This window comes from Telopea speciosissima, chromosome 3 (genome assembly GCF_018873765.1).
Source record: "Telopea speciosissima isolate NSW1024214 ecotype Mountain lineage chromosome 3, Tspe_v1, whole genome shotgun sequence".
In the NCBI taxonomy this organism is placed as follows: Eukaryota; Viridiplantae; Streptophyta; class Magnoliopsida; order Proteales; family Proteaceae; genus Telopea; species Telopea speciosissima.
The window spans coordinates 71,866,034-71,878,775 of NC_057918.1; the positions used below are offsets into that span (position 1 = coordinate 71,866,034).

The following is a 12,742-nucleotide window of genomic DNA, read 5'->3' on the forward strand; positions in this document are numbered from 1 at the left end:
GATGGAGTCCTGACGAAGGAGGCTCGAGTAAATCCAGTCAACCCATATACTTTTCTGTTTAGAGACAATCTTCCAAATGAGCTTGATGATTCCAGCAGAGTTCACTTCTTTGATTCTTCTAATAACCGAACCAACTTCCTTCTTAGGAAGACACACAATTGCCCAGCTAAGAGGGTGAAGGAACCTTGAAGAATCATTACCCTTCCAGAGAAAGGAAGACAAAAGAGTTTCCAAGGACTTGATAGTAGCTTGGGGAAGACCATATGCCGGACTAGTAGATATAAGATGATTCCAAAACTGATCTAATAAGCACTAATCTACCTGCATAAGAGAGAAGTATGCCTTTCCACAATGAAGCCTTTTGCGAATGAGATCAAGCATCGGGGTACATTGGTGAGCTGATAGCCTAGCTGGAATTAAAGGGAGATCCAAGTACTTGACAGGAAGATGACCCTCTTGGAAACCAGATTTCTCAATAAAAGCCACTTTGTCCAAATCCGAAACCCTAACAAAGAACAAAAGAGACTTTGAAGGGTTGATGTGAAGGCCCGATAACTCATGGAAATACTGAAGACAGAGCAAAGAAGATTTTAGAGAGGCAATGGAAGCCTTAGAGAAAATCATCAGGTCATCTGCAAATGCCAAATGAGTTAGCTTGAGAGCTTTACACTTTGGCAAAGGAGAAATGAGCTACTGATCTGTGCTAATTTGGATTTTCCTGGAGAGAACTTCCAAAGCCAAAGTGAACAAGTAGGGGGAGAGGGGACAGCCTTGCCGAATTCCCACTGAAGCATCAAAATACCCCGCCGGGTTGCCATTAACTAACACTGAGAACCTTGGGGAGGAGATGTAGGCCTGAATCCAGTTGACAAAAATTGTTGGAAATCCCATCTTGGTCATCACTTGTCTAATGAAATCCCACCTTAGAGAATCAAAAGCCTTATGGATGTCAATCTTCAGGAGAATAGAGGGGGAGTGATTTTTCCTATCAAACCCTTTGACAATAGCATGACAAAGAAGGATGTTGTCCGAGATGTTTCTTCTTGGGATGAAGGCTGATTGGTTGTCACTGACAAGGAGATCCACTACACTTTTAAGCCTTTGAGCAAGAATCTTGACAATGAACTTGTACAGAAGATTGCAGAGAGCAATGGGTCTGAAGTCATTCATAGTAGATGCCCCCTCCTTTTTGGGGATGAGGAAGAGAAAAGTGTGATTGATACCCTTGACCTGATTAGGATTAAAGAAGAAGCTTTCAATGGCAGCAATAAGGTCCAATTTGATGATGTCCCAAGTAGCTAAGAAGAATCCCATACTAAACCCATCCGGACTAGGAGCACCAGACACCTTAAGAGAATGGATGGCTGCCACTATCTCATCTTCTTTGGGAATGGAGCTCAAAGAGTCAAGGTAAGCCGAGGGAATGAACTTGTTGAGTAAGTCATTCAGGATTGAAGAAGAGTCCATCTGAGTGCATCTGAATAATCCCTTAAAGTGCTGAACCGCCAAGTCCTTAATGTCTTTAACTGTTGAAACAGTAGAACCATCTTGAGCTGTGAGCTTAACAATGAAGTTATAATTGACTCTGGCTTTCAAAGAACGGTAGTAGTATGCAGTATTGGAGTCACCTAGGTCTAACCACTTGATTCTGGATTTCTGCTTGAGGAAACTTTCTTCACGGGCTAGCAAAGAGGAGACCTCAAAGGAAATCTCCTTTTCCTCTTCAGCTAAAGCACCATTGAAATTGTCAGACTGCAACCAAAGCTGAATAGAGGCAAGTCTTGCCTTGCAATCCAGGACCTGCTGGGGGATGTTGCCAAAAGTGTTGATGTTCCAATCTTTGAGGGCAGCCTTAGCATTTCTGAGCTTTTTGGAGAGGGCAATGAGGAGGGTAGAGAAAGCAAAAACAGGCTTGTCCCAAGCTTCTTGAACAGTAGGTAAAAAAGAGGGGTGTGAGGACCACATGTTGAAAAATTTGAAGGGTTTAGGACCAAAAGAAGTGAGGCTGAATAGCAAGGGAGATGGGGGAGTGGTCGGATATGTCTGGATTGTCAAAGGAAGCATGGGAAGAGGGGAAAGCTGAAAGCCAATCTTCATTGACCAACACCCTATCCAGCTTGCAAGAGATTCGATGAATTCCAGCCCTTTTGTTGTTCCAAGTAAGGGGGAATCCAGACCACCTCAGGTCATGCACTCCAATATCCTCAATACACTCATTGAAAGAATTATCTTAACATACTTAATTGGCCTGTGAAGAGGTTTAAAACCCATTGTTTTTATCTGAATGATTATATTAATAAAATACTTTTTTGGTGAGATGAAATGTCCTTAGACACAGCAAGATCAGTCCCAACATGGTATTTCATTGACAAACAGGTATCGGATGCTGAATAAATGGATGAACTCCTTCTATAAGTGCCGTAGGGAATTGGCAATCAACAAAAATTGGAATGATAGTTGCCTTAGTAGCATCACCTGTGATAGAAAGGTTAGAAGAGACCTACTGTCGAAGTACATGCATGTGGGCAGGCTCTCACCCTTATCTTGAGTTCTTGACTGCACTTTCAAGTCCACTCCATCTCCATTGAACCAATAGAGGAACCACCACCATCACCATCATTACCTTCGGCATCAGACATATATGGTCAAACAGGAAGAGGAGCAAAATAGGCTTTCTGTTAATTGCTCTACTCCCTTTGAAGAGAAGTTTCGCATCTACAAGATATGTAATAAAGTCTCACTGAGGTAGTAAGTTCTAGATTCAATACAAAGCACTTCCTGTGGGAGGATAGAAAATGCAATAGCCTTAGGAAAGAAGCTGAAGAGGCCTATTGAATCTTTAAACTCGATAATGCAGTTAAATTAGTAGCATTGACTAATGTCTTACACTAAAATGTCTTTGTCAGTTGTCACATGCTCAATATTAGTGTTATGTGCATTCATTCATTGTTGCAATAAACACATCATAATGTTCTGTTCATGCTGTTGTGACAAATGTATTTCCTTTTTGTTCTTTCATGGTGATCAAGGTTTTTGCTTCATCTTAGTAGTTAAATGCTACTCTTACAGTTTCTCTGGATGGTTATTGACTGCATAGTGCATACTGCTACCTTTCCAGATATTCCCAAATGATGTATTCATAGGTGAACTTATTGATGCTGCAAAGTCTGTCAGGTATTTTTCTGCAGTAATTCCTTTGAAAATTAAACCTATCTGCTTTTATCAAGGGGAGATCCATTACGGACAACATTTTGTGTGCCATGATGTTGTGAGGGGGATTACTCAGAAGCATGCTTCCCCCAATTCCATCCTGAAATTTGACTTCCACAAGGCCTATGATTCCTTGAAGTGGAATTATCTCCTAAAATTTTTGGCTTGTATGGGGTTCCCTTGGGAAATTTATAGAGTGGGTGAAGAGCTGTATCCAATCTGCTATGTTCTCTGTCCTTGTTAATGATGGCTCGGATGGCTACTTTGTTGTGTGGGGGGGGGGGGGGGAGGGGCATTAGACAAGGGTATCCCATGTCCCCTTACCCGTTTACTATTGTTATGGAAGGCCTTACTTCTCTGTTAAAAAGACTGGAGATCAGAGCCTCAAGCTTATTCCTCGGTGCAAGCCTCTCTTGTTGTCTCATTTGGTTTTTGCAGATGATCTTATGGTTTTGTGAGGGTAGATTTCTTGTTAGTCTCAGCTGTCGTTGTTTTACCCATTTTCTCATCCCTATCAGGGCTCCATGTGAACCGCGCCAAGTTGTCTATTATCCTTGTTGGTGTTCAGGCCCAAATCCGTGATCAGCTCCTTCTATTGACTGGTTTCTCTGATACTCAACTTACCGTGAGATACCTTGGGGTTTCATTAATCTCAGGGAAGTTGAAGGCTTCTTGTGATCGGGCCCCTCTTTTAAGAGAAAGTTGCATTACATTTCTGCAGGCCGAAGAAAGAGGGTGCTATGGGGGTTAAGCGCACTAAGGACGTGAATATGGTGGGCATTTTGAACAGATTTAGTGGGTTGCCTCCCATACAGGATTTCTCTAGGTGAAATGGGTGAGTCTCGGATACTTGAAAGGGTAATCCATCTGGACAGTGAAAGTCCTTTCAGCTCCTGGGTATGGAGGAAGATTCTCAAGCTCAGAGATCATGCTCGGACATTTATTCACCACTCCATTGGCAATTGGCTTTCTACTAAACTGTGGTGAGACCCTTTGCATCCAGACAGTTTTCTTGTTCTCAGGTATGAGGATAGGATTCGTTATGATGCGGGTTCTGACAAATTGGCTTGAGTACATTCTATTCTTACAGATGGTGATTGGAACCCTGGCCTCTCTACATCTGTAGATCTGCATCACGTGTGGAGACAGTTGGACAGTATTAGATATCTCAGAGTTTCTATGCTGGGTGCCATCAGATGGACTGCCAACCCATTTGGGAAATTCACCTCCAGCTCAGCCTGGGCTGTTCTGAGAAGTCCACACTCTCGGTTGGGTTGGACTTGTTGCATTTGGTTTCCGATGTGTATTGTGCGTCAGTCCTTCATGACCTGGAGGTGGATGCTTTGACCACTATAGACCATCTCCGGAGGAGAGTGATCCGGATGTCTTCGTTTTGTACCCTCTATTGGGCTAGGATTGGGAGCCGAGATCTCCTTTTCTTCGAGTATTCATTCTCTTCTCAAGTATGGAAGGACATTCTTAGACTTTGTTCCCCTATCAGAAGCCCTAGGAGGAGTGTTGTGTTGGATGCTTAGTGGATTGGGAAGAGCTTCAAGGGTGACACCATTGGCTGTATTGCTAAGCTGGTTTTCTGTAGTACCATTTCCCATATACGGAGGGAGAGGAATTATCACATTTTCACAAAGCAGATCATCAGAGACATTTGTGGTGATGTGGTGGATAAATGCCGAGGAGTTTCTTCTAAGGGACCCAAATCCCTTAGGAACTTGTATCTTGCCGAGAAGTGGGGTATCCAGCCCACGTGGACCTCTAAGCCTTACGGGTGGCTGTTTCCTTCTTCCCTTTGACCAGTTAGTGTGCTTGTTGGCTTAGGTCGAGTGATCCCTCTAGTGGTGGGGGTGGGGCTCTCTTGCTCTCCTTGTGAAGCATGTAGGGTTCCCTTCTAGTCTCTATGCACTTCTTTTCCTTTTTTGCAATAAATTTATTGAACTATAAAAAAAATATTTATTATTAACTAACATCCGAAAAGTTTAAACTAATCCTTTATTTCTACTGCCTACTTAACGAATCCATTTCGAGTTATAGTGGACCGGGAGAAGGCACTACACTTCAAGACACCTGTCGGAGGTATATACGTAAAATTAGGGTTTCTGAAGTAAAAGAAGCACTATAAAAGATGAAAATAGCCAAGGCTCCTGGTCTTGATGGGGTCCCAATAGAAGTGTGGAAGAGCTTAGGACTCTATGGCTTATCTTGGTTAACTAAGCTGTTTAATAAGATTATATGCACTGAGAGAATGCCAGATGAATAGAGGAGAAGTTTTGTGGTCCTGATTTACAAAAAGTAAGGTGATATCCAAAGTTGCAACAATTATAGAGTCATAGAACTAATGAGTCATACTATGAAATTATGGGAGAGGATTATTGAAATGCACCTGAGAAGAGAGACCTCTATTTCAGAGAACCAATTTGGTTTTATGCCGGGAAGATCCTCAACAGAAGCTATCTATCTTCTTAGGAGACTCGTGGAAAGATTTAGAGAGCACAAAAAGCATCTTCACATGGCCTTTATCGACTTAGAGAAAGCTTATGACAGAGTTCCTAGGGATTTAATCTGGCATGTGCTAAAGAGGAGAAATGTTTCAAGTAAGTATGTGGACTTAATTAAAGATGCGTATGATGGTGTGGTGACTAGTGTTAGAACTGTAAGGGGTCAAGGTAGTGAATCTCCAATTACAGTTGGGTTACACCAAGGATCAGCCTTGAGCCCCCTTATTTGTTTGCACTTATCATGGATGAGTTAACCTAAGGCATCCAAGGTGAGGTTCCTTGGTGCATGTTTTTTGCTGATGACATTGTCTTGGTGGATGAGACAAGGCTGGAATTAATACCAAACTGGAGCTATGGAGATCAATCTCGGAACCAAAAGGTTTTAAGATAAGTAGAACGAAGATGAAGTATGTAACTTTAGCAACCCCGGGATGGGTAATAAGGGGGTAAAAGTTGATGGGATGGAGATACCACAAAGTGGCCATTTCAAGTATTTAGGATCAATCATTAGTAAGGAAGGTGATATAGAAGATGATGTCTCTCAGAGGATTAGAGTAGGTTGGATGAAGTGGAGAGGTGAATCCGGAGTGTTATGTGATCGACAGATCCCTTTAAAGCTTAAAGGACAATTTTACAGGACAGTCATAAGATCGGCTATGATGTATGGTGCAGAGTGTTGGGCTATCAAGAAGTGTCATATAAATAAGCTAAGTATAGCGGAGATGAGGATGTTGAGATTGGTAAGTGGCAAACCAGGAAGGATAAAATAAGGAGTGATGTTATTAGAGCTAGCCTAGGAGTAGCCCCGATTCAAGATAAGCTTCAAGAAAGTCGGCTGAGGTGGCATGGCCATGTTCAACGGAGGCCTTCGGAGCTCCAATTCGTAGGAGTGACTTGATTCTGATTGAAGGTTCTAAAAGAGTTAGGGGCAGACCTAAAATGACCCTAGGAGAAGTGGTGAGGAAAGACATGCATGGTTTAGGTCTTGCTCCAAGTATGACGTCGAATAGAGCTGTTTGGAGGGAAAGGATCTGGGTTGCTGACCCCGGTCACTGTGTATAAGACTGATTTGTTGTTGTTGCGTTCCTTTTCTATCCCTTTCTTTTTAGCTTGTTTTCACTTGGATCCATGTAGCCGACTCTGTTTAGTTGGGATAAGGCTGAGTTGTTTTTGTTGTTGTATCCGAAAAAGTTAAACAAGTATTCTCACTTAGAGAAATAATCATAAATTTTAGGTTATCTTCTGATATTTTAGCTCAGTTTCAACATTTCCGTCATTAACTAAGTCCTTTCAAATTTCTATGTTGGATTTTTCATGTTTGCATCAAAGACAGACCATATTAATTTGGTAAATAAGTGATGCTCCAAGTAGAGATCTTGGTACAAGGACCCGAATTTTATGTAATTTCCATACTATATGTAGGCAAGAAATAGTTTTTATTGTTTTATTCAGCAGAGACTAAAATTAGGGGATTTGATAAATTCAGGGTTTGGGTTATGAGCATGCAAATGTAAAATCATAGTTTCTCCTTGTAATGGATTTGTACATAGAGATGTTTTTGTGTTAATGAGGGCGGACCTTGGGACAACGGTAAGGTTGCTCCATTGTGACCTGGTGGTCATAGGTTCGAATCGGGAAACAGCCTCTTTGCAAAGCGGAGGTAAGGCTGCATACAATCTACCTCTCCCCAGAACTCATAGTGGTGGGAGCCTCGTGCACTGTGTACGCCCTTTAGATGTTTTTGTGTTAATATAAGATTCAAGTCTTAGGTCCTAAATTTTCATAAGCTGATGGGTGATAAGGATGATTAAATGCTCTTTGGGTGTTGACAAATTATTGAAAACTAATAGAGCTTTTGGGGTTGAATTTTTAACTAGTCGCAGTAGGATTTATATCAATTTATGAAATTGATTTTCTTCAGATTTCTTGTAGCAGCAAAAAATATTTTCCTTTGGGTTGGTTAGCTGCAATAGTCTACCCATGCATGGGACTCATGGCCTCCAGCGATTTGTGTTGCATCCATCACAAGCAACGTATAACCTCTCGAGTCATTGCATACCTTTAGCTTAACTCAAGGGCCTTTTCCTTTTTTTTTTTCCCAAAAGTTTTCTTAGTGTGATGCTTGGTTAAAATATTTTCGTCACTTGCAGGCATGGGAAATGTACTTTTTTTTTTTTTTTTGGGTGAATAAGAAATTCATTACCAAGAAGGAAAAAAGAATTACAGGGCCCTCAAAGGGGAGCAACCAAACAAAAAATAAGGAACCCAAGCCTCAGCTTTGTGGGCTAGGGGAAACAAGGGAGACAGAAGAGAGACCCCAGGAGACAACAATTAGCCTGTTCCTTGGGGTGTCAGTGCAAAAAGATGGAGGGGCTGACGATGCCATAATATCAAAGGAAATGGAATCCCAAATCTGCTGGTAAGATCTAGAATTGGAGGTCCATTTCCTAATATTGCGCTCTATCCAAATGTGGTTCAAGGTAGCACAAAAAGCAAGCTTTCCAATAGTATCACATAAAGAGCGGCCAGCAAAAGTCATGTCTATCCAAATCCATTCTCGGGAGAAAGGAAGAATTCTTCTAGGGGCTGGCCAACATTTAAGCAAGATGCCTTTCCAGATCGCTGCTGCTGCAGTAGGGCACTCAAAGAAAAGGTGATCCGTGTCTTCCAAATTGTTCCAGGCAGAGGCAGCAAGAGGGGGAGATAGGGATGTGGCGATGCAGAAGAAAGGCTTGAGTTGGAAGAAATTTGTTGAAGATCCTCCAAACTGTAAAGCAGTGCCTAAGGATGTGGTGCTTGAACCAAAGAAGCTTTCTCCAAGTGGCTAGAGGTCCCTTGTGCCGAATGATGTCCCAGGCAAACTTTGAGGAGAAGAGAGAAGGATTGTTTGCCAACCAGTTTACACAGTCTTGGCTGCCCAAAGGCCTTCTGATGATGGAGGAGAGGTCATTCCTGATGACGGCAAGATCTGGAGAGGAAGTAGGAGGGGGAGCCTAGCCGGACTGATCTAGAATGTCAGCCACCAAAGAGAGCTTGTGGAGGCCCGAAGCATAAATGATCCGAGGGGTAATCAGAGGGAGGAGGATCCCCTTTGGGTGCCAGTGATCCAGCCAAAGATAGGAAGAGCGACCATCCCCAAACTGAGATTTGATGACATGGATGACCAAGTGATGGGAGCCTAAGATTTTGCGCCAAACCCAAGAAGAATCAGCCGACAGGGAAGTCGTCCAAATGGAATCATGCCGAAGGGGCCCCGAGTAGATCCTGTCTACCCAGGTGCTCTTTTGCTTTGAAGCAATCTTCTAGATTAACTTAAAGATACCAGCCGAGTTCACATCTTTGATTCTTCTGATGCCCAAGCCGCCTTCATTCTTCGGTAGACACACAGCAGCCCAGGGAAGAGGATGAAGGAATCTGGAAGTATCATTACCCTTCCAAAGGAAAGAAGCTAAAAGAGATTCCAAGGACTTTATAGTAGCTTGTGGCAGCCCGTAGATGCCAGACCAGTAGATATAAGAAGATTCTAAGACTGATCTGATAAGAACCAACCTGCCAGCATAAGAGAGGAGCTTGCCTTTCCATAACTGAAGCCTTTTTCGAATGAGATCGAGCATTGGGGTGCAGTGATGAGCTGAAAGCCTAGCAGGGATCAAAGGGAGCCCCAAATACTTAACAGGTAGGTGACCTTCTTGGAATCTAGATCTCTCAAGCAAAGGAGCCTTATCCAGCTTAGAAACCCCCGCAAAGAATAAGAGAGACTTTGAAGGGTTGATGCGAAGGCCCAATAGCTCATGAAAGTGCTGCAAGCAAAGCATAATAAACTCCAGAGAGGCGATGGAAGCCTTTGAGAAGATCATCAGGTCATCCGCAAAGGCCAAGTGAGAAAGGTTGAGAGCTTTACACTTAGGCATAGGCGCAATAAGCTGTTGATTAGTGCAAATTTGGATTTCCCTGGGGAGAGCTTCCAAAGCCAAAGTGAACAAATAAGGGGAGAGAGGGCAGCCTTGTCTAATTCCCACAGAGGCATCAAAGTAACCTGCCGGGCTGCCATTAACTAGCACAGAAAACTTGGGGGAAGAGATGCAAGCCTGAATCCAGTTGACAAAGATACAGGGAAATCCCATCTTGGTCATCACCTGACTTATGAAGTCCCACCTTAAAGAATCAAAGGCTTTGTGGATGTCAATCTTTAGGGGAATGATTTTTCCTCTCAAATCCTCTGACAATGTCGTGACAAATAAGGATGTTGTCCGAGATGTGTCGTCCAGGGATGAAAACCAATTGGGAAATGTACTTCCTTTGTTCTTTGGTGTTGTTTATATTTACACTAATTTATCCCTAGTGGTATTGGATAGGAATGCTTCCTTGTTTGTCATCAAATACTTTTTCATTTGGACAGCAAACTGAAAACAACACAGTTTTGAGTTTATTGAATATACATATTTCATTGCTCGTCATTGCTATAGTTTCAGGATGATATAATCACTTCTAGTTCTTGCAGGCAGTTTTCCTCATCATTTTCAGTACTTGAGCTGAGGTCTTCATTGGAGTGGTTTGTAAGAAAAGTGCAAGACCAAATCCGGTTATGTACTCTAAGGCGATTAGTAGTGAAGTATGCAAACAAATCAAGGTTAGAGTGTTATGTGTTATGAATATAACTTTTACATTATTAATACTATAGATTAATGTCCTTGTTTGGGATCTCCTAATCTTAAGTAGTGCAGACTGTGCCTGTTCAAAAACGTAGTCTCCTTTATTACATGTATGGGTGATTCATTTCTTTTGGCTAAAGTAACAGCATCGAATTGGGAAAGCTGGAGAGCAAAAACATGGACAGTAGCTGTATACCCACATTTACAGAAAGCAGTGATTCCTTTGGTGATTTACTGTTACTTGCACAACCAAGCCATCCTCCACTAGACTAAGGATCTAAACAGACTAACAGAGAAAATACACCCGTACACAAACTCATCTCTGATGAGCATACCTGTTATCTAAATTTGATTTAATATCTGTGGGACATTTCTTCTGAGTGTCCGAATTCAAATCTATTAAAGATGTGGTTCTTTGAAATCAATAATATCCATTTAATTTTTATAACACACACACACACATATAATAAGAAAATCCCTATAAATAAATATAACATATATGACACATTATATGCATATTAAGTATAAATTAAAGAATAAGTATCAACCATTATTGTTGAAGTAGATACATCAATATCTGAGTATTTACTCAATTACGTTTTGGTATTCAAATCCACATAATCGGCTATGAATGTGAATTGTATCCAGATTTCAAATATCCACTTACATCTCTTCACTAGGCAAATCCCTATGGACAGGTGGAGTTAAAAAATTGATGGGGTTTGAAACCAAATGGTGGCTCGAAACTTAATAAAAAGGGAAAAAATACGTCTACCACCCTGGGGGTTTCAAACAATTACACCTACCACCCCTGGAATTTAAAAAATTACTTCCGCACCCCTGAGTACTAACTCTGTTAGTTTTGGAAAGAAATGACAATTTTGCCCTTGTCCCCTTCTTCTTCTTCCCTGATTTCTACTCACCACCACCACCGTCATACCTTCCGCCTCCTTGTTGACAGTCCCTGACCAAGTGCCCTGTCTCACTGCAATTGTAACATCCGCCACCACCACCGTAACCACCCCCTCCCCTTCAACCACCATCACCTCTACCCCCACCATTTTTCCCACCGTATCCACAACCTCCGCTTCCAAAACCGTAACCCTCATCATGGCGGCCCCTTCCCCCATCGCCACCGAAACCATCAGACCTGTTGCTTCCTTGAACATAATCGATTAAAACCTTAATCTGCCAATCTAAACCCTAACCACACTACTAAAAATCAAATTCTTCTCTTCAAACACACGCATGAAGGAGTTGCAAATCATCATATCAAAAGCAATTAACTGTTAATAAATTTTAGAGATGGAAAGAAAAGGGAGAGAAGAGAATAAAAGGAAAGAGGAATCTGGACAAAATACAGTTTACATAAAATGGTCAGCATCATTAATCATCCCGAAAGTGGCGGAATTTTCTGTTCATATCATGTCAAACCACCTCATTCAGCTCCGCTCTACAAACCCTTAGAAGCACGCTTCCAGAAGACAGCAACAACAAAGGGCTCCCAAACTGCACCACCAGGCGACCAATTGAGCGATTTTTAGCTACTTTTTTCTAAACCCTTTTCTTTGTTTGTGTGTGCATGGTGGAAAACTTCAATTTGCTCAATCTGGTCTAGTGAAGCCTGTTACACGATCTCCATGTTTTCAAAGCAGAAAGCCCATCTCAGATTTTATTCGAATGCAGTCTGCCACGGTAATAGGTGCAGCTTCTTTGAACGTGAAGCATGGTACAGAGCAAACCCAGACTGTTACAACTTACACGCCAGGCAACAACATCAGTAATTACCAATGCTCCCATTCAAGGCAAGGAAAAATCACGGGAGCTTGATGAAAGGGGGACTGGATTTCCACCTCGTGATGATGATGGTGGTGGTGGAGGAGGTTGGAAGGGTGGATTTTTCTTTTTTGGCTTTCTTGCATTTCTGGGCTTCTTGAAGGATCAAGAAAACGAGGGGCAAAAAAAAGAAGCAAAGGGGGTTGGGGAGAAAGAACAGAAGATGGGGTTGTGGCAATGGTGTTATGTGACAACAAAGAAAAAAGAGGAGGAGGTGGTGGTGATGGTGGGGTTTGTGGGTCCATTTTTTACAAATGGGGGTAAATATGGAAAATTACCTTCATTAAGGGTATTACGGGCATTTAGTTAGTATTTGGGTTATGACATCATCACTTAAGTGTTCTCATCAAACGGTAGGGGTATGTTTGTAAAAATCTTTCAAAATACAGGGGAGGTTTATGAAATAGATGAAATTCCAGGGGTGGTAAACATAATTGTTTGAAACTTCATGGGTGGTAAACGTTAATTTCCCTAATAAAAAATTTATTTGGTTCTATGTTTGTCAAACGCTGCCAATGCTTATAGGCACCCAAT

The 12,742-nt window shown here is 41.9% G+C and overlaps 1 protein-coding gene across 1 annotated transcript in view; it reads left to right on the forward strand.

Annotated features, from left to right (window-relative positions):
• LOC122656629 overlaps nucleotides 1-12,742 on the forward strand; it is a 107,199-nt gene that overhangs the window by 78,546 nt on the left and 15,911 nt on the right. The window contains exons 9-10 of the mRNA XM_043851235.1: nucleotides 3,119-3,174; nucleotides 10,222-10,350. Of these exons, the coding sequence (XP_043707170.1) occupies nucleotides 3,119-3,174; nucleotides 10,222-10,350 (185 nt within the window). The remainder of the gene's footprint in view (nucleotides 1-3,118; nucleotides 3,175-10,221; nucleotides 10,351-12,742) is intronic.